At 39.2% G+C, this 27,841-nt stretch overlaps 1 protein-coding gene across 8 annotated transcripts in view; it reads left to right on the plus strand.

The window, feature by feature from the left end:
- The window catches only part of ATP9B (ATPase phospholipid transporting 9B (putative)), a 290,806-nt gene that overhangs the window by 57,050 nt on the left and 205,915 nt on the right, over window positions 1-27,841 (plus strand). For all 8 annotated transcript variants that reach the window (XM_038389752.2, XM_043508242.1, XM_043508239.1 and 5 more), the window contains exon 6: window positions 17,989-18,047. In XM_038389752.2, the coding sequence (XP_038245680.1) occupies window positions 17,989-18,047 (59 nt within the window). The remainder of the gene's footprint in view (window positions 1-17,988; window positions 18,048-27,841) is intronic.

Raw genomic sequence — 27,841 nt, forward strand, 5'->3', positions numbered from 1 at the left:
TGGTTTTTAGGAGGTCATGACGCATGAACTGGTGAAGATGCTCATCTGTCAGGTGATTGCTATTTTTTTTATAATGTTCATGGTAGAAAATCCAGATCCAAGGTACATTGATCTGAACATTGTTAAAGATAAATGACTAGATTCTGGCTATTCTGAAACTGGTCAGCATATTGAATCCAGATATCACAAAGTTCTACTTCTTTGAATTTTGCCTTCAAGATATCTGAGCTGTGGAGCCTTAAAATTTCTGATTGAAAGGCACCTTCATCAATTGAATCAAGAATGTTCCTTGCTTCAAAAGGACAAGGTCTGTTGGCAGCGACAACAAATGAATCATGAACAAATAGAAGCAAATCGTTTGAAATTTTAAAATTCTCAAATCGCATTTTACAATTTTCGATCAGATTGTTTAGGAATTCTTGCATCATTTTCATTGAAGTTGCATCTGTCACAATGACATGCAATGTGGAAATGTGCAACATCTTTCCTGTTAAGTCTGCCTGAAAGATTTCAAGATTCCTCTGAAAGGCACACACTTTTTCAAACAGATTCCTGATATTGCTTGCATGGCCTTGGAGCTGCAAGTTGAGGGAATTAAAGCTTGTCACGCAGAAAAGCTACCTGTGACATAGAGGGGACATCATTTGTAAATTCCAGGAACTCGTAGGCCTTGTTGGTCTTGTGGTTTGAAAGAAATTTGATGATTTCTTTTTAAAGTGAACAAAACCTTTTGTAGCAAGCGCCTCTATTTAACCAGCAAATGTTGTTGTGCTGCAACAGGTCACTGTATTTGGCTGAAATGTCTTGTAAAAAAGATTTAAAAAGACAATGTTGCAAGCTAGAAGTTGAGCATGTGTAATTCACTAATCTCATCACAATGCCAATACTTGTTTTTTTTCAAGTCCTCAGACAACTTACCACACAGGACAGTCTGGTGAATGATGCACTGCAGTGTATTTAATGAGGGTGTATCACTACCAAATGTGAAGCAAAGCCCTGCTCTTTCCCTGTCATGGAGAGACCTCAGTCTGTAACAAGCAAGTTTACTTGCTGCAAATCAAAACCATTTTTTTCAAAAAAAGCCTTTTACCTTTTCAAAAAGGATCTCTCCTGTAGTGTAGGTTTCCAGTAGTATTAAGCACTAAAATTCTTCCTTAAATATTTCACTATCATAAAATCTAACAAACAGCGATAGATGGGCAGTGTCACTTAAATCACTTGATTTGTCCACTGCAAGAGATATGCATTTGACATTTTTTAAATCAGAAAGCAGTGCTGACAATTATCTCCAGTCTTCTCACTACTGTGGAATCAGACAAGGAAACTTGCTTCAAATGGTTCACAATGTCATCTTTGTTTTTATCTCTGACAAAAAGCTCCTCCAGCATTTCTAAGGTGCACTCCTTCAGAAGCTCAGCATCCAGGAAAGGCTTTTTCTTTTTAGCTAGTACCAACATTATCCGAAGAAAAGCAGTTATTGCTTTTCCTTTATAGTCGCTGAAGTTCTGAGAATGACATTTTAAGTGTGATGCAAAAACTTCAGATTTTTAATTTCATCACATTTTCCAACATTACCAGGAGGATGGGCTGCGTTGAAGTTACTGTGCGTTGATTCAGAGTGGCGCCTCGTGTTGACGACTTTATAGATGGGTGCAGTGATTTGGCATATTAAATACAAAGCTTTTGCATTTAAATGAGGTGGCATAATACTAAAAAAAATCCACTGTCCAGTTTGGGTTAAAAGGCTTGGCTTTCGTTGTCGACTTTGCAACATTTACTCCCACTTGCATTCATTTTTTACTCCATTTCCATCACTTATGGAAAAAACGGGTAGCGTCCTAGCTCAAGCGTAACCGGTGCTATCGCGAGAACTCAAGATCCAGTAAGCAGTGCTTAATTTGTGCTGGGGCTTGCCAGGGCTGAGCCCTGGCACTTCCTAAGCATGACAGTTCATAGCCCCTGCACCTCTTGGCTCCTGGCCAGCAGCCACTGGTCTCTGGCTGCCCAGCTCTAAAGGCAGCACTGCCGCCAGCAGCAGTGCAGAAGGAAGGGTGGCATGGTAGGGTGTATTGCCATGCTTACTACTTCTGCGCTACTGCTGGTGATGGCACTACCTTCAGAGCTGGGTGCCTGGCCAGCAGCTGCTGCTCTCCGGCCACCCAGCCAGTGCTTAACTTATGCCAGGACAGTGCCACAGCACCTCTTTCATTACAAATTAAGTACGGTCACTAAGTTACTCATAGGCAAATGATAGGCAGCGCAACACGGTTTGTGAATTTAATTATAAACATTTTTTAAGGTGAGTTCGCAGGCCACACAGGAAGCCTTGGTGGGCCTTATTTGGCCTACAGGCAGCCTATTGAGTATTGCAGGCCACAGAACCTCACTCATCTCCTCTTATAATAGACCCATAATCTCTGGCTGAATTATTGAAGTCCTCAAATCATGATTTACAGACTTCAAGTTACAGAGAATCCACCATTTACTCTCGTTTAAACCAGCAAATGATTTGTGCCCCATGCTGCAGAGGAAGGCAAAAAAAAAAAAACCCATCTCCAAACCCACGGGGTCTCTGACTTGGGGAGAAACTAGTTCATTTAGAGTTCACCTGGCATCTATCTCTGCATTTCACCAACCAGTTGGGGATGGGCTGCTGAGTGTCTTCTAAGTCAGTCAATCAGGTTCTTAGAGTTTGGACAGGCTGTACCCCCTTATCACAGATAATACTTCTCCTTCCTGAGGGATTTGAGTTTGCTACTGGCAATGTTGTAAGGTTCACCCTTTGAACTGATGGCTGCCTGTTGTTTGCTGCATCTGTCTAAGAAGGTAGCTTTCTTGGCAGCCATTATATCTGAGAAGGGGGGCAGAATTATGTGCATTGGTCATGGACCTTCCTTACACAGTTCTCTATAAGGACAAGGTATATTATATCCTCCTAGATGTTCCTAACTAAGGTCTCAGCATTCCACCTTAATAAAGCAGTATACTTATGACATGCTGTCCTTAAACCCAGTTCTCATAAGGATGAAGAAAGACTTCAGATCTTGATGTCAGAAGAGCACTGGCTTTTTACTTTGATAGAACAGGATCATTTAGATCATCTCAGCTGTTTGTTTCAGTTGCAGACAGGATAAAAGGCCTTCTGATCTCTACACAAAAGATTTCATCCTGGATTTCTTCCTGCATAAGTCTGTGATATGACATTGCAAAAGTACCTCCACCAAGCAGGGTGGTTGCAAACTCCACAAGAACCCAGGCAGCTTCCATAGCTTTCCTGGCTGAGGTATTTCTCAGGGACATTTGTAAATCTGCAACATGGTCATTAGTGCATACTTTTACAAGTCACTGTGCTGTATCAGAGGGGATGCAAAATTTGGACAAGTAGTTATACAGTTGTTGTTCAGGTAGACTCTGAAACCCTCTACCAGATTGAATTGCTTGTGAGTCATCTGAAGTGTAATGGATACATGCAATCCCTCAAACAAGAAAAAATGGTTATTAACCCATTCTGTAACTGTTCTTCTTTTAGATGTGTTGCCCATGCCATTCCATGTGTCATGCTCCTTCCCCTTTATATCAGAATCTCTATCAGGTAAGAAGGAACTGAAGGGGATTGGGGACAGTGCTGTCCTTTATATAATTGAACAGCAGTAGGACAGTGCTAAGGGCACATGTGCAGCCCCGACAGGTACCGCTAAGGGAAAAATCTCTGTTTCTAGTGCATTGGGTGTGCACAAACCTATAGTGGAATGGACATGTGCAACACATCTTGAAGAAAAACAGTTACAGAATAGGTTAGTGACTATTTTTCTGTTTTGTTTTTTATTTCAATTAGATATTTACAAAATAAAGATTTAAAGCTCATGTTAAAACTGAACTGTGTATCACAACCTTAACTATGGTGCAACTACTGAGCTAAGAAAATGATTAGAGACATGGAAAAACTGCTTTGTGAAATGAGATTGAAAAGATATGGGGAGTTTAGATTAGAAAGAAGACTATAATACAGGGGCACATGATAGAGGCATATAAAATAAATAAGAGAATAGGGCAGGTAAGTCCTTTTTACCCTCTCCAATAAGACAGTAATAACGGGGACGTTCAATTATATTGAAAGTCAACAAATTTAAGACTGGCAAAAGAAAATATTTTTAGAAAACCCACAAAATCTGTGGAATTCATTGCCAGAAGTAACAACTGAGGTGAAGAGCATAGCAGGATTAAAAAAGCTTATTTTTGTGGATAATGACAAAATCAACAATTACATTAAATACTTACACCTGTAAACATAATTAGCATAGATATAATTTAGGATTTGGCCTGTGGAATTTTTATTAGCAGCAATGATTCATGAGACTGAAGAAATTCAGTTTCATATTCTAGGTTAAATTTGCAAAGCTTATTTTGAAAATAAAATATTTTTTAATTGTGCACACCTGATCATAAGACCCAATAAAACATGGAAATTGATGACATTTTTAGACACTAACTTTTTTTAGTAGAACTGCACTTTAAAAATATGCTCCATTTATATAGCATCATCTATACAATAATTTCAAATTGCTCTACAAGCATGTAAACTTCAGATCTCCCCTTTGAGGTAGGTAGTATCGCTCCCATTTCAAAGACGTGAAGACTGAGGTAAAGAGAGGTTAAGCAGATTGCCCATGGACATATAAGTCGATAGGAAAAGTGGGAGTTGATGAATTCTGAATCCATTCCACTGACCTCTAACGATCCTCCCTTCCCCTTGATTTCTCTTTCTTAAAATCACTTTTAGCTGATCCAGTTATTTTGCAATAGCGTTATGTTGCTGTGCAATTTACTCTTGGGTTTAGAGTACATGTACCAAAAAAAGAGGCTACTGCAGGGTGAATTACTTATAAACACCTCTCTTTATACCTCTCTATATACAGTGTTGTCATAGTCAAACACTTTGTTTTCAGCACCTATAGGGGGATATTTATGTAAAGACTTATCCCTTGGGTAGTGTAAACTGACAAGTAAAAAGCCAAGAAATGTCAACTTATGACCTGACTGTAGTTGTTAGCAAAAGAAATGTCAACTTTACAGATGCTGGTCTCCCATTAAGACTTGCTGATGTTTTGGAGCTTTTGTTTTTAAGCAGAAAATGTCATGAATCAGAGTTCAGTGTCGGTGGTACTCACTGCTATGTACTAGGCTGCCTGTTCCAGAAAAAAGCCTTAGTTATTAGTTATATATAGGATAAGGAGAATCCAGAGCTGATAAAAAGTGCTATTTAAGATTGGTCTTCTCTGTCACTTCCTTTGTTTCAGGAGATTAAATATTAGTAGATTCTTGGATTTTCATAGATAGGTGAGCCAAATATGCATTTGTCTTCCATATCCTTCACATGAACTCATCTTCTCGGGTGTCTCTTGTTTACTTTCTTAGCCTGTTTTTTTAATGTCTTAAACTGGTTTCTACATTTTTGATTTTCTTGTCCTAGTCTGTTACCAGGACAAAGTCCTAGTCGATAAAGGTAATTTGTCTTCTAGATAGAAAGGGCTACAGATCCTTAATAGGTCTTCAGACTACCATGGCTTAAGAGTGGAATGACCAGACCTGTCAGTGTCTAGCAGAATGGGAGTGGCCCAGGCACTGAAGATCCCATCAGTTTTGTTCACCCTCTTCGTTTAAGGGAAGCTTTTCCAGATGTATTTGCTGCAGAGCAGAAACTGATGCATGTAAAAGTGATCAAGTCCTTTCAGAACTGTGCAGCCAGGCTTCAGGTTTATCTGTGGGCTTTTTTCACACCTTTTCTTTCAATTAGGCACTGCAACAACTATTCCCCCTTCAACACTTCTTGATGGGCAAAAATAGAGAAAGTAGAAAGGAAAAATCTGCCTTTCTTCTTCCCATATTATGGAAGTGTGGAGCCCTACACTTCCTGTGATCAGACACTAGGTCCACATTCTGAGGCTAAAGAAACTAGGTATCTCACAAGGCCACTTTTTGCTCGATTGGCGCAGGGATGTCTTGCCTCAGAGTAGTCAGCTCAGGTGAAGTGCATAAAGGCAGATGAATGTTGGCAGATGAAATTCAGTGTTGATAAATACAAAGTAGTGCACATTAGAAAACATAATCTCAATTATACATACAAAATGATGAGTTCTAAATTAGCTGTCACTGTTCAAGAAAGATATCTTGGAGTCACCATGGATAATTCTCTGCAAACATCTGCTCAGTGTGTAGTGGCAGTCAAAAAGGTTAACAATGTTATGAACCATTGGGAAAGCGATAGATAATAAGACAGAAAATATCATAATGCCATAATATCATATAAATCCATGGTACACTCACACCTTGAATGCTGCATTGAGCTCTTGTCACCCATCTCAAAAAATGTAGAGTTGGAAAAAGTACAGAAAAGGGCAACAACAATAATTAGGGATATGGAATAGCTTCTGTTTGATGAGAGATTAAAAAGACTGGGACTGTTCAGTTTAGAAAAGAGACAACTAAGAGGGAAGATATTATAGAGGTCTGTACAATCATGCATGGTGTGGGGAAAGTGAACAAGGAAGTGATATTTACCCCTTCACAAAACAAATGAAGAAGGGGTCATTGAAATTAATAGGCAGCAAGTTTAAAATAAAAGGAAGTACCATTGGTCTGACCCATTAGGGTCATTCTTATGTCCTTGTGTTCAGAGATGCCTCTTCTCTTTCCCTTCATTGGAAGAGCTGCCAAAATCAAAGCAGCATAATCCAGCTAGAAAAGGCGCAAAACACATTTAACCTCTCTGTACTGCATCTTCTCTAAGGAGTTTTATAGTCCCACTTTCCTTTCTAAGCTATCTCCTCAGTCTCTAGTATTATGAGCCTAAAGCTGTGAAGCATGGAATATCAAAAAATTGAGGAAAAATCTGGAAAACTTCTTTTCTTCTTCTTAGAGGATGGCCATCTGTTTTAGTCAGAAGCCATGGTCCAGAAAGAAGAGACTTAAGGCAAACTCTTTGCTCTAGAATAGTTGAGATAATTCTCAGAAGAGTTGTGGGATTAGTTCTTCCCTTGGACAATCCTGCAAAACAGGACAAGGGGAAATGAGTGTAAAGAAAAGGAAAGAAGCTACTATGAATTTCTTCCCTTCAGGATCCAAATGAGAATGCAGGGTCCCCTTGCATGCTAAATCTCTCGAGGATGCCATTAGGCCCAAATAGGAAATTCCTGCAAAAACTAGGTGTCGGGAAGACTTGCTAAAACAGTCTATAAAATTTCCTAATCTGACTTTGTTAACCTACAGAAAGAAAATACAGTCCTGTTTTCCTGGGTAAAGCTCACAGCCATTCCCATAGAAATAGAATTCTCACCAGTGGATTCCACAGTGGGAACCATGGCAATCTCATTATTGAGGGCAAACTTTGAAGTAATCTTGGGGTTAAATGTTTAAGTAATCTCCATGTTTTCTGCCAGGGCTGTAGTAGCCTGGAAAGGCTTGTACTTCAGACTTCTAGTTTGTGTTGTGGTTTGATTCTTATTGCTGGGCTGCATCCCAATGGAAAATACTTCTAGCAGGCACCATTTATATCTAACACCTCTTAGGGTACATCTACAGTACAAAATTATTTCGAAATTATTCTATTCAAATTTTTGGAAGCGATTTTATACATTCGGTCTTGTGTATCCCCACTAAAGCGCATGAATTCGGCGGAGTGCGTCCACAGTACCGAGGCAAGCATCAAATGTCGGAGTGGTCCAGTGTGGGTAGCTATCCCACAGTTTCTGCAGTCCCTGCTGCCCATTGGAATTCTGGGTTAAGCTCCCAGTGCATAATGGGGCAAAAACATTCTTGTGGGTGTTTCTGGGTGTGTGTCGTCAGTTGCTCCTCCCTCCATAGAAGCTATGGCAGGCAATCGTTTTGTGCCTTTTTGGCATGTAGATGTCATACTGCTTTCAGCAGACGGTGGAGTACGGTGCACCGCTTCTCTCCTGGTACTAGGAATCCCCCTTGCATTTCCTCTCGACTTTCTATGTAATCTCTATAAGTATCTACTCTTTCTCTTCCTCACCGACTGCTTCTGCTGCCAACTCTGCTCGGCCATCGTAAACCGAGCAGCACAGCTTCTGCTGCCAACTCTGCTCTCCCGCTGTTGCCATGCTACCGAGTTTCTCCATGTTGTCTGTCCTGGGCTCCCGCCTCCGTGAAAGCTACAGATGACAACCATTTCCCTCCTTTTTTTAGCTATCGTGAACCGAACAGCAGCTCTTCAGCTGCCATTCTGCTCTCCTACATTTCGCGCCATTTTTCCAGGATTACCTGTGCAGGCGCTATAGCGTGGCAAGCATGGAGCCTGCTCAGATCTCCGCTGCAGTTTTGACCATTGTAAATACCTTGCACATTATCTAGCAGTATGTGCAGTACCTGCAAAACCGGGTAAGGAAGCAATGACAGTGCGATCACTATACTGATGAGGGCATGGACATAGACGTTCCTAGAAGCATGGCATTTGGGAATTGGGAGATCATGGGTAAAGGCGTTGGGCCAGGTTTGTGCTGTGGAATGCCGATTCTGGGCCCGGGAAACAAGCACAGACTGGTGGGACTGCATAGAGTTGCAGGTATGGGATGATTCCCAGTGACTGCGAAACTTTCGTATGCGTAGGGCCACTTTCATGGAACTTTGTGACTTGCTGTCCCCTGCCCTGAAGCGCAAAGACGGCAAAATGAGAGCTGCCCTCACAGTTGAGAAGCTAGTGGCCATAGCCCTGTGGAAGCTTGCAATGCCCAACAGCTACCGGTCAGTTGGGAATCAGTTTGGAGTGGGCAAATCTATTGTGGGGGCTGCTGTGCTGCAAGTAGCCAACGCAATCATTGACCAGCTGTTCTCAAGGGTAGTGACTTTGGGAAATGTGCCATTGTGGATGGCTTTAATGCGCTGGGGTTCCCTAATTGCGGCAGGGCGATAGACGGAATGCATACCCCTGTCTTAGCCCTGGAACACTGGGGCAGCCAGTACCCAAGGGGTACTTTTCCATGGTGCTGCAAGCACCGGTGGATCACAAGGGACATTTCACCGACCTCAATGTGGGATGGCCGGGAAAGGTGCATGACGCTCACATACTCAGGAACTCTGGTCTGTTTGAACAGTTGCAGGAGGGGACTTCCCGGACCAAAAAATTATTGTTGGGGATGTTGAAATGCCTATAGTTATCCTCAGGGACTCAGCCTACCCCTTAATGCCATGGCTCAAGGAGCAGTTCAACTATAGGCTGAGCAAGTGCAGAATGGTGGTAGAATGTGCTTTTGGACGTTTGAAAGTGCACTGGTGCAGTTTATTGACTCGGTTAGATCTCAGCACAACCAATATTCCAATTGTAATTGCTGCATGTTGTGTGCTGGACAATATCTGTGAGAGTAAGGGGAAGATCTTTATGGCGGGGTGGGAGGTTGAGGCAACTTGCCTGGCAGCCAGTTTTGCACAGGCAGACAACAGGGCAATTAGACGAGCGCAGCAAGGCGCGCTGCACATCAGAGAAGCTTTGAAAGCCAGTTTCATGACTGGCCAGGGTACGGTGTGACAGTTGTTTGTTTCTCTTGAAGTTACCCGCCCCCTATATTTATGAAAGGAAATAAAGTCACAATTGTTTAAAAACCATTCTTTATTATTTTGTTTCATAACACATTGAGAGAAATCAGAAGGTAGACCGGGGGGAGTGTGGAGGAGGAGGGAAGGACAAGTCCAGAAACCAAATCAAAATTTCAGCTATGCCAGTTTCTGCTGCTTGTGCAATAGTCTGGGGTTGAGTGTATGGGTCCCCGTAGCCTTCCCTCCGCCCCCCCCCCCACCCCCGAGTTCTTGGGCAACTGGATGAGGAGGCTCTGGAACTTGGGGAGGAGGGAGAGCGGTTATACAGGAGCTGCAGCGGCAGTCTGTGGTCTTGTTGCCTTTCCAGCATTAGATCCACCATACAGCGGAGCATATCAGTTTGCTCCCCCATGAGCTTGACCATAGCATCCTGCCTGCTCTCATCGCACGCATCCTCCTCTCTTCATGTTCATTTAACGCTTTACGGGACTCTGCAATTGTTTGCTTTCACACGTTCAGCTGGGCCCTATCAGTGCGGGAGGACTGCATGAGCTTGGCAAACATGTCGTCCCGAGTTAGTTTTTTCTGCTTCTAATCTGGACCAGCCGCTCGGACGGTGTAGATAGGGGCCACATTGAAACATTTGCACCTGCGGGAGGAGAAAAAGGGAGGGTAGTATTTTAAGTGACATTTTAGAGAACAGAGGGGGACACTTTTTTTCTCAGTGAAACAGGCAATTCATAGTACACAGCACATGTTCTTTCTGTACAAGGTCGCATTTTGCCTCTTATACTAAAGTGCCTGCCACTTTGGTGTGAGTAAGCTTCCCCCCACACCTACCACATGGCTTCTATGAGGCTCTAAGCAGAGATGAGCCCTTTAAACTAAACGGAGTTTAGTTTAGTCACCGTGTGGCTCCAATCAGGCTTTCTCACCAGAAGTGCTTTCTCCAGGGTCATGGTCCAGGAGCCCGCCTTGGGAGTCGGGGGAGGCTGTTGGCTCCAGCATTAAGACTAGTTCCTGGCTGGGGGGGAAACTGATTCTCCACTTGCTGCCTGTGCACTGTCTTCGTCCTCCAATAACTCGTCCTCCTCGCTCTGTGCAACTCCCCCCTTGCAGGTGTGCATGGACAGTGGTGGGGTAGCGGTGGCATCACCCCCCATAATAGCATGCAGCTCACGGTAGAAGTGGCATGTATGGGGTTGTGACCAAGTGCCCGTTCACCTCCTTGGCTTTTTGGTACACTTGCCTGAGCTCCTTTGATTTTTGTATGACACTGCTCTGTGTCTCTGGAGTAGCCTCTTTCCGTCATGGTGCTGGAAACTTTAGCATACGTATTTGCGTTTCTTTTTTTGGAATCTAGTTCTGCCATAACAGATTAGTCTCCCCCAACATGCGATGAAATCCAGTACCTCGCGTTCGGACCATGCTGGAGCTAGTCTGTGAATCCGGGACTGTGTGGTCTCTTGTGATGGTGGACTCTGCATGGTCGCCTGTGATGGTGAACTGTGCTGATGGTCACCTGTGCTGATTGTGACGAAACAGGAAATGAAATTCAAAAGTTCCCGGGGCTTTTACTGCCTACCTGGCTAGTGCATCAGAGATGAGAGTGTTGTCCAGAGCGGTCACAAGGGAGCGTTCTGGGATAGCTCCCGGAGGCCAATAACGTCGAATTGCATCCACAGTACCTGTAACCCGGAACTGTGATCTTGATTTCAGCGCTACTCCACTTGCTGAGGTGGAGTACAGAAATCGCATTAAAGAGCCCTTTAAATCAAAAAAACCGGTTTGGTCATGTGGACGGATTCAGTTTTATTTCAAATTAACTCAGCTAATTCTGAAATAACGGTGTATTATAGACCAGGCCTTAGATACCCTTTACTTCTCATCCCAGGCAATGGGACGTTATGTGTTTTGTTTGTTTTTTCTTGGCACATGTAGCTCCATACCTGTAGAGCAGTGTGTGAGCAAAGCAGCTCCTGTTGTCATTGAACTACTCCAGAGGAAAATTGGTGGGGCGCCTATGGACAGAATAATCACTTTTTGGAAAGTGCTAAATAACTCATTAGGCGTAGTATACCAGGGCTACAATAGCTAGGAATTTTTTCCCATTGATTAGAAGTGCTATTAGTTATTTTTGTGTTTTAGATAATAGAAAACTTTGATAGTTGTAGTCTAGTTAAAAGGAACAAGAGCTAGGTCACTCCCACCCTGCCAGTGACTGACAGGCTTTGTTCTGCTCATTACGTTTCAAGCAGCTTCTCCCGCTGACATAGCTACCGCCTCTCATGGAAGTGGTTTTATTATGATGATGGGATTTTCCTTATATGTGTCCCTGAAGCCAGTGTCACTTCAGTTGCATAGATAGATGCAGGAGCCATCCTCCTGTTCCTCCACTCCCTACTGATTGACACATAATCTTGCTCATTCCTTTTTAAATGAAAAATTGCCTTCAGCAACAAGTAGCTAGCTGTAGGTCGGTTAGTACTATTGGTTCCCTAAGCTAGATACCGGGGTGCTTGGTTAACTTTCTAAGAGCTTGTACACACTACCACTTATGTCAATGTAACTTATGTTGCTCAGGGGTGTGAATAAGCCACCTCCCTAAGCGACTAAGTTACACCGAAGTAAGCGCTGGTGTGGACAGCACTATGTTGGTGGGAGAGCTTCTCCCACTGACATAGCTATCACATCTCATGAAAGTGGTTTTATTATGCTGATGGGAGAACTCTCTCCCATTGGCATAGGGCGACTTCACCAGACGTGCTGCAGCAGCACTTCTAGTGTAGATGAGCCTTAGCAGCAACTATTGTCTTGCAACAAAATATTCTATTTTACTTCCCTGTCAGGTCATGATCTTTCTGTAAACCAGGATATTCAGGCTTTTCATCTTGTCTGGTGCAATGTCACTACTCTGTTTTGTGGCATGTGTTTCTCTGCAGACCAGTTTTATATGTATTCAGTTGCTTAAAATAGGAACAATTTCATATTTTTTCTAACCTTTTTGAAATAATTTTCCAAGTTGCAATTATATTTGAGTGTACTATAAATATAGTACCTAACAAATATTGAGGTTTCCTTACGGAGCCTGAATGTTTTGTCATATTGAGGCATCTCATTAACACTGTAATTTTAAGAATTAAGATCTATGTAGTGATGTTTACATCTTTAGAGAGAAATGTTAACATATACTTCAATTGGTATTTTTTATTATGTAGCTGTAGGCTATATAATTCTGGAATTTTCTCCACTTTCCTAAAAATGGTACTAGTTATTTTGTTGACTAGAAAATATAAAACTTTAACAGACTTGTATGATCATTGTGCTGTGGATGTACATCACTGCTTTGTTTTTCTTTCTGGTTAACTTCAGAAATTGGTTTTTCATCTCAGTGGAAATTCTTAATTCTAATTCATAATATCTTGCATAGATCCACACTTATCTGACTTGAAAACCTACTAGCCTGGGATGAGTGAAAAAGGTGACGAAAGCCTTCCATTTCTACTGAACTTAAACTCTTAACTTAAAAAAGAAATCTGGTCTTCGTGAAGTTAAACAGAACCTGTCACATGTGAATTGATCAAGTGATATCTTCCTGAATCTGCAAACAGAAAGCCCTGGTGTTGGTAGTCAGCTTCATTTCTACTATTCAGAACCCTTGGGACACAGTTTGCATTGTCAAGAATAATGTTAATTTCATCCTGCTGCTTGGGAAAGCTATGAAGGGCAGCAGAGGCGATCACTGGAATTACTTATGTAGAAGACTCTAAAATCAGTCTGGAGGAGATCAGAAAAGAGGCACTAGACTGGGGAGAAAATATAGGAAATTCCTTCTCCCTATACCTCTAAACTGGTTACACATATCAACCATAGGCTCCATATGAAAGACAGAGCCTGAAAGAAAGTCCCAGTGACAGCATACTAGTAGAAATACCAGAATCCTCTCCATGGGCTTTGAATGGTATTTGCTTTTAATCTTTTCCACATCTCCCCATTTTTTTTCATATATACTCTGATTAGTAGGTTGAGTACTGAGGCTAGCAGGTGTCTGGTAAAATTTTCAAACACTGTATTCATTAACACCTTCCTTTCAAGAGTTGTTATACTAGTGGTTGGGGCAGGGGCTATGACCAACTCAGAAAGGGATAGTCCTTAAAGTAGAGCACAATGCATAAGAAATCATATAATCACATGTCATATTATTGGCAAATCCTATGTTCATAGAAAAGTTACTATTTTATCAGCATAATATCTATGAATTAGAGAATGTGTGCCATAAAAAGGTTAATGGTGTCCTTTTTATTATACCAACTGCAAATTTTGTTTATCTTGCTTTTAGGGTCTTTAGTAGGAAATACTTGTTAGCACATATGAAATATTTAGTAGTGTTTTCAAATCATTGCAATTCACTTCAAAAGTCTTTATCTTCAGAGTGTAATGAATTACTATAGACACTTATTTCTGTGTTCTAACTCTGCGCAATTCTGCATATTGCTTTAGGCGAAAGGCTTGCGCCTTGGTGGACTATAAAGTCTAGATGCGCAGCTACTTCTGACAGCTTTGGACTTTTTATTGGTAATTACACAGATGGTAAAGAATGTTTTAGCTAGTGAGATGTTTTTAGAGGGAAAAATAGTTTGCAAAAATAATTTATGCAGTGAATAACATGTTTTTTCTCTAAATGTGCTTTCACTAAGATGTAATATTGCATTATTTTAATGTTATCTGAAATGGTATATAATGACTATTCCTTCTGACAGACTAAGGATACTATAGGAAACAGGAACAGACTAAGGAAAGTATTATTTGTAGATGTTTCAAGTTTTAAACTACTTTTTGTATTACTGAGCCATGTTCTACTGATGTTTTTTAACAGGACATTACTATGTCCTATCTGTCTTCCAATTCATTTTGAAGAAATAATAATCTGTGATCTATAGACCAAAATTTAAGCATGCTTTCTTCAACTATGACCATGAAATATAAAATTATAAATGTATAATCAGTGTAAAGTGAGATAAATAAGACATTCCACAAAATGCACTACTGTTTAATATTAATGATTTACTATGTTAATATTATCTTAAAACTTGGAGTGACAGTCTAGGTAACTCATTATGAACAGTAAAGTTTCCAGGATTTGTTAGGACTGTGTGAAATGATATGAAAGTTCTATCCTACATACCTACAACCTTAGTTACTTCTTGCTTGCCTCAGATAACCCCACAACCTGTGATGATTTTGCATCTTTCCCTTTAACTTATTTGTGAGACTTAATGGCCTTTGATCCTTTATGTAGCTACCACTAGAACGTGATTTTATTTGGGGGGGGGAGGGCTGAGGGAATGCCACAGAGGGCAAATTCAAAGCCTTAAAGTGAATAAGAGTGCTATTTGTGGCAATATGATTGGTGTCCCTGGATGCTTTGGGCCTTAAATGACAGAATATAGGGCATAGGTCTAAGGCTAAAACTCTCATATTTGTCACATTGTATGTAATTAGTTATTACAACTGGATTTTTCACACACTTTAGGATATATATGCTGTAAAATTTGAAGAAAATAAAGGGCTGCAATATAGATGGAAAAAGTGTGGGAACCAACTAAAACAAGAGATTTGCTGTGACTAAAAAATAGAAAATGAATTTGAAGTCTTGAAAATAAGTACAGCTCCCTAAGATATCCCTTAATGTTACTGAACCTAAACTTGCCAAGAAAAAGACTGGGACTGGATAAAGGGAACATATAAGAAATTTCTATTAGTTAAGTTTTGGGAGCCCTAATTTGACTTAAAAAAATACATTAATGCAAAATAGAACAAACAATTGAAGGATATTTTGGACTGTTTTAATAGATGAGAACACATCTATTTAACAATTACTGAATTAGCTTTCATTAATAGTCTGCGTGTCACTGACCCAAATCTTGATAGTTCATACAAAAACGTGGCCATTTTCACATTCAAAGATTCTAAGGTCACATTACTAAGAATTAATTACTTTCACAAAATTGCATATTTACTGAGACACATTTTAATAGTGTTAGAAACTTGTCAGCATAAATTAGTTAAGTACATGTTATGGTCCACTTTGTTGATTCTTTTAATTATGTTACTTACTAATTGTCAATATTCAGTAATCTGTAAAGGGTCTTCACTGGCTAGTGCAAAGTAGTAGGGTTTTACCATATTGATGCATAGTCAAAATATTCTATTAGTGGTTGATCTTAGTGCTACTAGTAGACTTGATTCAGACTAAAATTATTGCGCAGAAAACATTCACTGTTGTCTTCAAATTCCTGCTGGGCACCTCAAAAAAACTGCAGGCATGAAGCATTAATTATTTCAATCATCTGTTCTGTCAAGGGATACTTTTTTCCTTCAACTGTTGAGGCTGTGGTAGAGTTCTAAGCAGGGCTTTGGAGCGGAGCCTGGAGCTGGAGCGTGGAGCAGCTCAAGAGCAGTGGAGCTGCACAGGTTTTTGCCTGGAACTGGAGCAGAGCCGGAGCGCAGCTCCAAAGCCCTGGTTCTAAGGGTCAGCATGAAGATGTGATTTAAAAAAAAATGATGAGGGGTGTTTGATAGCAATCAGGAATGGAAACATATGTAAAAGATTCTTATCAGTCAGTAATGAAGACTGACATTCTTGAAGAGGGATATGCTCAGTTCAAACAAAATTCTTAATTCTCTTTTCTGATGTTTCCATGTTTTAGAAATCCTGATGCTGTGAAAAGTGTATTCAAGGACGATAACTCAGTGAGCTGTGCTCATTTATTTTTAATAGACTGACACGCAAATTTTAAGCCATTACCAATTTATACGTTTAGAGTTAAAAATACCTGTTTTCAAAAATTGCTCAAAACATATTTATTGCTGATGTCAGTCTTGCAAATCTTTACTTACTCACATGACAATTACATTGAATTCACATAAGGGGATTTCACAGATAAATAAGGATTTGCAGAATTGGCTCTCTGGATTGCAATTTGGTTTTCCTTTTTGTTTTGTTTAATTACACACTGATAGATGAAACAACTTGCATGCATTAATAACCTACTTTCCATAATATTTCTGTTCCTTAGTTAATATTTTAAACTGCTAATGTACTGTTTTAATAAATTCATGTTTTATTACACTTTTCTAGTTTTTTGTTATAGTGCAATTTCACTTTGTGTTCATTCCCCAAAAGGTTTTATTTTTAATACATGTGAGCAAGGGCAATAATTATCAGCGACTGATTGTAATCTACATGATACTAGTTCAATCTATCAAATTTGAGGGGGAAAACGGAAGTTTGCAGTTTTCTAGCTGTGTATTTCAGTTCTTGAGCTTTTATTTATGTATATTATATATAAAATAAAAAATTCTCTGCTTAGTTAGGGGTTGCAAAACTTGATATCTGTTGAAGTTCTTTCTTGTAAGAGGGTATAAATACTTGATGCGTTAGTCTTTTTATTTTCCAGGTACGTCTGTGTGTTTTTTGTCCTTCGGGAAAGCAACATTATCTGGTGGTTTGAGCACAGGTCTGGGATACAGGAACTCCTGAACTCTTAATTCAGGCCCACCAATGATTCATTTTGTGGCCTTGGGCAAGTCACTTAATTTCTCTGCCTTTTCTATCCACCCATCAAATGGTGCTAATGAAAGTTACCTACGTTACTGGGTTGGTGTGAGGATTTATTGGTTAATGTTTGTAAAGTGCTCTAAAGATTTAAATTATTACGTAAATGTTGAGTAGTTTTTCTTTAAAATATTAATTTTGCATTCATACCAGTTACTGGACTGATGGCTCTGGAGAGTGAAGTCCTCTAACTTCAGACAGATAAAATATAGAGAGCTATTTTGCAAACTTCCTGATCTAGAAGTATTTCTTTTGAAATGAGAGAGTAGTTAATTGTTTATACAATTGAAAGCTTGGTGTATCTGCTTCACTGTGACTGCCAGAATTAGTGTCAGTCACAGCCAATTGCAACAATGACTTTAGTGATTGTATAAAGCTGCCCACTTGTAACTGGCCTTTGATGAGCAGCTCATTTCAGTTAGGGCATTCTGCAGCAATACAGGTAATTACTTCTGACTTGGTCAGGACCAGAACTGGTTTGTACTAGATGAGTTGAAAGACTCCATGTGCTTTTTCAGCCCTAATGTTAGTGCAGTAGATCATACCCAAGCATCTTTCACAGCTTTTTATTCTTGTAACACCTGGTTATATTAGTTTGATAAATACAACAGCATGAATTTTTGAATATTATTAGGATAAATAATTTGGTGACAGTCTGACAGTTTAAAACTACTTATTTTGAATACACCTTTAAAGATCAGTTTTATGTTCTTCATAACATTGTTTTCCCAAAACAGTAATATTCTCTTGAAGTACAATTTGTGTTCATGTGATTTTTCTGATATTTTCTTAAGTTGATTAAACTTCTCCTTTTTTTTAAGGTAAAGTGCAAGTTAAGAGTTCAGACATACAAGTTGGAGACCTCATCATAGTGGAAAAGGTTGATGCTTTTTAAATATATTTTAGTCAATAAAGATGCAAACTATTAACACTTATGCTGACTCTCTTTTGAAAGTGAAGAAAAGTATATTGTAGGGCTGTCAAGCGATTAAACAAATTAATCACAATCATGCTGTTAAACAATAATAGAATACCATTTATTTGAATGTTTTTGGATGTTTTCAAATATATTGATTTCAATTGCAACACAGAATACTAACTGTACAATGCTCACTTTATATTTATTTTTAATTACAAGTATTTGCACTGTAAAAAAACAAAATAAATAGTATTTTTAAATTCACCTAATATAAGTACAGTAGTGCAATCTCTTTATCATGAAAGTTGAACTTACAAATGTAGAATTATGTACAAAGAAAAGCTGCATTCAAAAATAAAACAATGTAAAATTTTAGTCTGCAAGTTCACTCAGTCCTATTTCTTGTTCAGCCAATCGCTCAAACAAGTTTGTTTACATATGCAGGAGATAATCCTGCCCACTTCTTGTTTACAATGTCACCTGAAAGTGAGAACAGGTGTTCTCATGGCACTGTTGTAGTTGATGTAGCAAGATATTTATGTGCCAGATGGGCTAAAGATTCATACGTCCCTTCATGCTTCAACCACCATTCCCAGGGACATGCGTCCATGCTGGTGATAGATTCTGCTCGATAACCATCCAAAGTAGTGCCGACTGACGCGTGTTCATTTTCATTATCTGAGTCAGATGCCACCAGCAGAAGGTTGATTTTCTTTTTTGGTGGTTCGGGTTCTGTAGTTTCCTCATCAGAGTGTTGCTCTTTTAAGACTTCTGAAAGCATGCTCCACATCTCATCCCTCTCAGATTTTGGAAGGCACTTCAGATTCTTAAACCTTGGGTCGAGTGCTGTGGCTATCTTTAGCAATCTCACATTGGTGTCTTCTTTGCGTTTTATAAAATCTGCAGTGAGTGCGTTCTGAAAATGAACAACATGTGCTGGATCATCATCCGAGACTGCTATAACATGAAATATATGGCAGAATGTGGGTAAAATAGAGCAGGGGACATACAATTCTCCCCTAAGGAGTTCAGTCACAAATTTAATTAACGCTTTTTTTTTTTTAACGAGCGTCATTAGCATGGAAATATGTCCTCTGGAATGGTGGCCAAAGCATGAAGGGGCATACGAATGTTTAGCATATCTAGCATGTAAATACCTTACAATGCCAGCTACGAAAGTGCCATGCAAAAATGCCTGTTCTCACTTTCTGGTGACATTGTAAATAAGAAGTGGGCAGCATTATCTCCTGTAAATGTAAGCAAACTTGTTTGTTTTAGCAATTGGGTGAATAAGGAGTAGGACTGGGTGGACATGTAGGTGCTAAAGTTTTACGTTGTTTTGTTTTTGAGTGCAGTTATGTAACAAAAAAAATCCACATTTGTAAATTGCACTTTATCGACAAAGAAATTGCACTAGATTACTTGTCTGAGGTGAATTGAAATATGTGATTTGTTTTATCATTTTTACAGTGCAGATATTTGTAATAAAAAATAATACACACTGTTTTCAATTACAACACAGAATACAGTATATATGCAAATGTAGAAAAACATCCAAAATATTGAATAAATTTCAATTGGTATTTTATTAACAGCGCAATTCAAACTGCGATTAATCTGTATTAATTTTTTTAATTGTGATTCTTTTTTTGAGTAATAATGTGAGTTAACTGCAATTAGTCGACAGCACTAGTATATTGGAATAGTTACTTATGAAATACTAACTACTTGCAAATATTTTAGACCAGTTTAGTTTTATTTCAGAATCTTCAAGCAATTTTTGTTTGAATTTAATTATAGTCCTAATTAAATATAAACATGTGCATTTATATTTATAAGTATAAAGCTTCTTTCACTGAAGGAATTATTGAGTAAATGTTTATGGACTATGTTATATAGGAGTTCAGAACAGATGATCATGCTGGTTCCCTTTTGGCCTTATTAATCTATCTTTTTTTTCATTCATTTGATTTTGTTTGTTCTGTGTCTTTCACTGGCAAATCTTGTATATTTCCCGAATATATCTTGTAATTTTTGTTTTCAGAGGTTTTTTAAAAAAAATTGTCAGCACAGATCTTTACTTGTGCTTGAAGTGTGTGCACCTTCTAGAAAGCAGTGGAAAAACATTCATGTGTTCTTTTCTGTAATTGAACATTTGAATATGAGAGTTGCTTAAAGAGCCGTGCACCAAATCTATTTCATATCTTTGACTGCAGTGCTAAGAGAGACTGGGAATCCTCAGTCTCCTCTTCCTCTTTCATTTGGTCATTTCTTCTTTGGCTAAATTAGTTGTTTGTCTCATGTTGTAATTATTATTGATTTTTTTAAAAAGAAATGTTTGTTTTTGCCCAGTTGCTCATTCCAGTTCGTTTGGGAACTGGTCTATGATGATGGACCTCAAGTTCAATTTCTGTACGTCCTGTAATGAGAAAATACATGTGAAGTATGGGCATATATGGTGACTGAGAGGTCCATGCGCCCTAGGCCAGTGATTCTCAACCACAGGTGCACAGAGGTCTTCCAGGGGGTACACCAGCTCATCTAGATATTTGCCTAGTTTTACAGCTGGCTACATAAAAAGCACTCGCCTGAAGTCAGTACAAACTAAAATTTCATACAGATAATGACTTGTTGATTTTGCTCTATATACAATACACTGAAATGTAAGTACAATATTTATATTCCAATTGATTTATTTTATAATTATATGGTAAATGAGTGTCAGCAATTTTTCAGCAATAGTGTGCTGTGACACTTTTGTGTTATGTCTGATTTTGTAAGCAAGTAGTTTTTAAGTGAAGTGAAACATGGAGATCCACGAAACAAATGAGACTCCTGAAAGGAGTACAGTAGTCTGGAAAGGTTGAGAGCCACTGCCCTAGGCCTCTTGGATCCATGCTGGCTTTGTTGTAAGATGTTGGGACTTTGAAAATCAGCTTAAGGCTTTCCTGTCGGAGGAATCTCTGTACCTTGGGTCTTTCTCAGATAAGCTCAAGTTGGAAATCTGACTTTGCAGATAGCAGAGGCTGGTTTTCTCCCAGCACGATAGGGTCAGTGTCAAGTCATTCTCTACCAGACACAGAAGGAGACATCCAAAAGTCAATGCTCACATTTGTTGCCGCTTCATCTGACATGTCATCTGGCAAATGGCAGTTTGGCAGAGCGCCCTACGTTAAAACTTATGTATGTGTACATTTTTCCTAAACTCCCTTTTGGGGATTATTCTTCCTCCTATCTTACTGCCTGGACTAGAATTATTGCTGACAAAGGAGTCCAAGAAGCCCGTCAGAAAGAGTACCCTGTTTAATTTCACTCCAACCTGCTTTGTCCTTCTCCCCTCCCTTTTTTTAAGGATCTCATTCATGAGAACGTGCTAAAGGTGGAAATGAATTCCTTCCTCTAACTGAATAGAGGAAGCCCCTCATTAGTAGGTAGAGAAGGGATTCAATTTCCTTCCTGTTTCTTCCCCATGCTTAAATAAATATTATTCTTTCCCTAAGTCTACAAGATTAGGTTGCAGCTCTCCATTTAAAATGTACTTATTTGCACATTTTTGTTGGACCAGTCTATTGGAATTGAAAATACATGAAGTTCTGTGTAGGCAATGACCATTGTCAGTACAAAGTACTTTTTTGTGTCTTTCAGCACAAGTCTCAACTAAATTTCTGGCAATGGTAGTAGCACATTTAAAATAGCAAGGCAGCTACGTGTACCCCTGTCTGGACAACTGGCTTTCTCAGAGCTCATTCTTCAGAAGTATCCAGTGTGACAAAGTTCCTGCTCTACCTTGGTGGGTCTTGCGCTTATTGGCGGATTTGCTTGCCTTAGAACTTCACGGCAGCCCTCAGCTTGGCCGTTTTCATGAACCTACAGTCCAGGTCGACTCCTCCTGTGTCTAACCAGGAATTGGGAGGTTTGGGAAGAATCCAGGCCCGCCCTCTACTCCGGGTTCCAGCCCAGAGCCCTGTGGAATGCAGCTGTCTAAAGTGCCTCCTGGAACAGCTGTGCGACAGCTACAACTCCCTGGGCTACTTCCCCATGGCCTCCTCCCAACACCTTCTTTTTCCTCACCATAGGACCTTCCTCCTGGTGTCTGATAATGTTTGTACTCCTCAGTCCTCCAACAATATGCGTTCTCATTCTCAGCTCCTAGTGCCTCCTGCTCCCAGCTCCTCACATGCACACCACAAACCGAAGTGAGCTCCTTTTTAAAACCCAGGTACCCTGATTAGCCTGCCTTAATTGATTCTAGCAGCTTCTTGATTGTTCTAATTGCAGGTGTTCTAATCAGCCTTTCTTAATTGTCTCCAGAAGGTTCCTGATTGTTCTGGAATCTTTCCTGTTGCCTTACCAAGGGAAAAGGGATCTACTTAGCCTGGGGCTAATATATCTGCCTTCTATTACGCTCCTATAGCCATCTGGCCCGACCCTGTCACACTAGATAGCCCTTCAGATGCTGTGTAACAAGTCCCCTCTAAGAAGCTAAAAATCAATCATAATGAGTCCATGTTCGCTTTGACTTAGATTATGAATTCAGATGGGTTTTCCTCAACTCAGGCTGTAACTGTATATTATTTATATTGTATATACCAAAGGACAAATTTCTGAAAATTCAGATCAAGGTTTCATGCACCTCACAATAAACTGGATTGAAACTGCAGCAAGGTTCCTGGATTCTTCAACGCTGGTGCAGCAGACAGAAAAGTCTGTGGCAGCTTAATGAAAAATTAAGGTTTTTAATTTAAATATGACCATAAATAATTAATAAAATAGCCTCTGGGGCACTAGATTCTTCAGAAGAGATCAGCCAGATGTAGACATCTAAATGCTGTGGCCAGATTGTTGAAAGTTGTCAGCACCCAGGAGCTTCCATAGCTCCCAATGGTGGTTCTAAATCTCTGAAAGCCAGTAGTAAACTGATTTAAGGGTTTCCACATGGAGGTTTGCTTAGATTTAAGTAATACATTTTAGTTCAATTGGTGCAAGTTTTGTGTTTAAGCCAGCACTTAGGGACACAGTTCTGCCTCTATTTAAATTCTGTTCTCAAGGTTATCTTCATGACTTAGAGGACTAGATACACACAAAGAAAAGGAGTACTTGTGGCACCTTAGAGACTAACAAATTTATTAGAGCATAAGCTTTCGTGAGCTACAGCTCACTTCATCGGATGCATTTGGTGGAATGCATCCGATGAAGTGAGCTGTAGCTCACGAAAGCTTATGCTCAAATAAATTTGTTAGTCTCTAAGGTGCCACAAGTACTCCTTTTCTTTTTGCGAATACAGACTAACACGGCTGCTACTATGAAACCTGTCATAGATACACACAGTAATCAAGTTCTATAGAATTTAATAGCAAATTTACATCTCTTCTGTGATTGTCACAAAACCTATGGAAAATATATAATTCCCTATTTAAATTACATAGGCTTTTAGGGTGACTTGTATAGAACCCTATTGATTCAATTCCTATTACAGTTTGTAGGACTTTATTGTATATTAGAAATATGGTATGTCCCTGAACTCAGTTTTGTGTGGAAATTTATACTGGCTGTACTCTGAAGAAAGTGTAAGGAGCTTACCAACAGCATATCACAAGATGTCTTGCAGTAGAACCTAAAAAGAAAAGGAGTACTTGTGGCACCTTAGAGACTAACAAATTTATTTGAGCATAAGCTTTCATAAGCTACAGCTCACTTTATCGAATGCAGTAGTTACTTGAGCCTTGTGTATGCTTCCTTTCAGAAGCAAAAGTTCAGACCCGAGATGATATAAACAGCACAAATTCTAATCCAATTTTAGTTTCTCTCCGTTCAATTAAAACTGCATATAAAAGATTCTGAAGTGAGAAAGGAGGGTGAGGAATGTGAATTTAGTATAGTATAGAACCTAAGAGTTACGAACACCTTGGGAATGGAGGTTGTTCATAACTCTGAAAAGTTTGTAACTCTGGACAAAATGTTGTGGTGGTTCTTTCAAAAGTTTACAACTGAATATTGACTTAATACAGCTTTGAAACATTACTATTCAGAAGAAAAATGCTGCTTTTAACCATCTTAATTTAAATGAAACAATCACAGAAAGTTTCCTTGCCTTGTCAAATTAAAAATAAACAAAACCCAAACGTTCCCTTTTTTAATAGTTTACCTTTAACAAGGTACTGTACTGTATTTTGCTGCTGCCTGATTGCATATTTCTGGTTCCAAATGAGGTGTGTGGTTGCATGGTCAATTTGTAACTCTGGTGTTCGTAACTCTGAGGTTCTACTGTACTAAATTCACATTCCTCACCCTCCTTTCTCACTTCAGAATCTTTTATATGCAGTTTTAGTTGAACTAAGAGAAACTAAAATTGGATTAGAATTTGTGCTGTTTATATCATCTTGGGTCTAAACTTTTGCTTCTAAAAGGAAGCATACACAAGGCTCAAGTAACTACTGCTTTTCAGCAGTTTCCACCTTCATGCTAAGAACATATATGTGCTCCAGGAGTGGGACTCTTAACAGCAATCTACTCCAGGACGTGGTTACTACATAAGTAATCTTCCATTACTAATTAGGGTGACCAGACAGCAAATGTGAAAAATCGGGACGGGGTAGGGGCAATGGGAGCCTATATAAGAAAAAGACCTAAAAATCGGGACTGTCCCTATAAAATTGGGACATCTGGTCACCCTATTACTATCAGTACAAACTATGGATTATGTCCTACCATAATGTTCTAAGAACTCAGGAGGGTTGGAACTACCTTAATTTCCTTGCTTGAGGGCTCAATCCTATGAGATGCAGAGCTTCCTCATCTTCCATTGACTTCACCTTAAAGGAGGAGCTCAGCAGCTTTATATGATCATATTTTAATTTGGGTAGCCAGTGTTTCCATTTCTAGTGATTCAGGAAAATGGTAGGTAGATTTTAATTGTGGTGTAATAAAGATTTAGCCAAAATACCTCAGTCATAAGACATATGGCGTAATCATTTCAAATTGTGCTGAAACTATAATTCTCCTTTTTTGTCTGATCTAACCATGGATGCAAGTACTGAAAAAAGAATTCTTAAGAGTCAAATTGTCTTTAGGTTGTTGAATTTATTTTATTTTAGAGATTAGGTATCAAAAATAATACCAGTAGATGCACTCTGGGTTTCTGTTTATTACAACTAAATCCTGGTTATTTTTACATTGGCCTTAAGACCACTTGAAATTATATGTTTTACCTGTATTTTGTTGAAGTAAGCAGTTCTCAGTTTCAAAGTATGACTCTTAAGCCAAAGAACCAGTCAGGAGTGAAGTGTTCAATTGCTTGCTCTAATGGCAAAAAAGCAAGTTAACATTATATTTGACTGGAAGATGCATTAAGAGCATTTCTGCCGTGAAATTAATGAGTCATTTGAGAAGAAGATCCATATGTTAGTGTTTGTGGTGCAGCCACTAGTTAACAACTTAAGTGAAAAACTTTCCTACATTTAAACTTTGAACAGCCTTTGGTTTTATAGGCCTGACTAATTTCAAAGCAAATCTACTGACTGCTTTATGGTGAAAACAGTTTGGGTCCTGAGTAATACTTTTGTTAATGTTTCATCAACTGAAAAGTTGCTTATATAATTAATATTATAATGGGGTCGGGGGGCTTGTGGAGTGTGGAAAATTACCTTTTTTGTAGGAAAAAATACTCCTGATTTATATTTAAAAAAAAAAAAAGCTGTTTGAGAGTGTTTAAAATGTGTTTTTTCCTGAGGATATGTGCTTCCCTCTCCGTGTTGGAGGAATCTTAACTATTTTGTTTATGTCAAGACCTACTTTATTATTTAATCTTAATAATGCATTTAGGTGTCCATAATGCTTTAGAGTAAAGTGAATGTGTCAAACTGAACAGAAGCCACAACCCAAGGGGTCTGTCAAATGGATAGTACAGTTCAAAACGAGCAGGTGGTATGTATATAGCACTGTTTGTCATGTACACCTTATATATGGTGCTCTGCAGGGCTGCTGCTAGCAGGTCAGGCTCCTGTGCCAGATATAGACTGGCTTACAGAGTTTCCTTCTCAGAGAAATACACCAGAGATGTCTTCCATAAGATCCTTTAGTGAACTACCAGGTATGGCTGAGGTTAGCTGAAATGAGGTATGTTATGCAGAGCACCACCTAATAGCTGAACCACATTTTACAGTTTAGCATTCCATTACATCTACTCCTTTTAGTTCTATATTTCTACCGTTTATAAAATGTATACTTTCATGTTATCTTTGAAATTCAGTACATATCAATCTGGTAGGTGTCTCTGAATTGTACTCGTTTTCTTATTACATGACCTGAACGTGTAACAACTTGGTCATCTGGCTGTCCATTAGTTGCAGTTACTGGCTGTGGTCAGTTTGGAATCCATGAGTCACCATCATCTTGTTTTGCATCCACCATATGTAGAGTTTGCTCTGTTGATTGATCTTTCTGAGGAACATACTGTAGATGTTGAAGGTTTCTGTTGAACTCTCCACTGTCGCCCTTGATCACATATGATCTGGGTGCTGAATTCTTTTTCTTTACAACAGCTGGAGTTGTCCATCTTTTTTTCCATCCAGTTTGATGAAAACATGGTCACCAGGTTCTAGACCTAACAGTTCTCTGATTGATGTCTATTATAAAAGTATCTGTAAGCTCTTTTTTGCCTTTTTATCTGATTTGGCTAGTCTCTTGATGTCTGACCATTTTGGAGATAGAACTACAATTTTGACTTCGGAAAAGAATCTGAATTGTCTTCCCATCAGGAGTTGTGCTGGACTATATCTAGTAGTTTTTATCAGTGTTGATCTGTGACTCAAAAGATCCAGGAATAGATCTTCCTGCTGTAGGATTTTCTTGACTGTGTATCCAGCTCTCTTAGCCTCTTCATTTGCTTGAGGAACGTGGGCTGCTAGTTTATATAATCAAAATCATATTTCGTTTGGAATGACTTAAATTCTGCTGAAGTGAATTGTGATCCACTGTCCATTACTTGCTGTTCTGGAGTTTGAAATAAGCAAAAGTGCACTTAAGTTTCTCAATAATACTGTGACACGTTACCTCTTACAAGTACATTATTCCGATATACCTGAAAAAATAGTCCACTTTGACCACGTAATGATGTCCTCTGAATTTGCCTAAATCTGTATCTCGTCTCTTCCTGGTCTGACTGGTACAGGTGGTGTTTTTAAGGTTTTTTGTTGTTCTGTTTCTTCCGTAGCGTTCTCCTGCAGATACTTTATTCTTTGTCCTTGTTGATGCCTGGCCACCACACTCACTGGTTGGCCTGTTCAGAGTATTTAGTTAGTCCTTGATGTCCTTCATGGATAAGATTTAGCATTTGTCCTCTCATTTTTTGATGATGCAGTCGCCTTTAATCATGAGTCTGTTTTACTCACTTAATTGTCCACATACTGCAAAGTAGTCTCTTGTCACTTCCTTAGTGCCCTTTAGGTACTTGGGACAGTCGGCCCCAATATAATTTATCTGTTAACCAAAGAACCAGTCTGTCTCTGGTATTTTCATGTTTTGCAGTCCCAAAACGGTTTTTGGTCAATGTATACAGAGCTTTTATAGAACATTCAACATTTCCCCCGGTCCTTGAATTCTCTGGTGAAAACATGCTCTTAAGTAAACCTCATTTTTCTGAGGTATAAAGTATGCATGAAACATAGCCAGAACTCTTCGACCTTGATCATTATAACTGTCTTCAGTAAAGGTAAAAAAACATTTAAAGATATGCCCTGCCTGCTTCCCCATAGTAT

Source organism: Dermochelys coriacea, chromosome 2 (assembly GCF_009764565.3).
Source record: "Dermochelys coriacea isolate rDerCor1 chromosome 2, rDerCor1.pri.v4, whole genome shotgun sequence".
Lineage (NCBI taxonomy): Eukaryota > Metazoa > Chordata > Testudines > Dermochelyidae > Dermochelys > Dermochelys coriacea.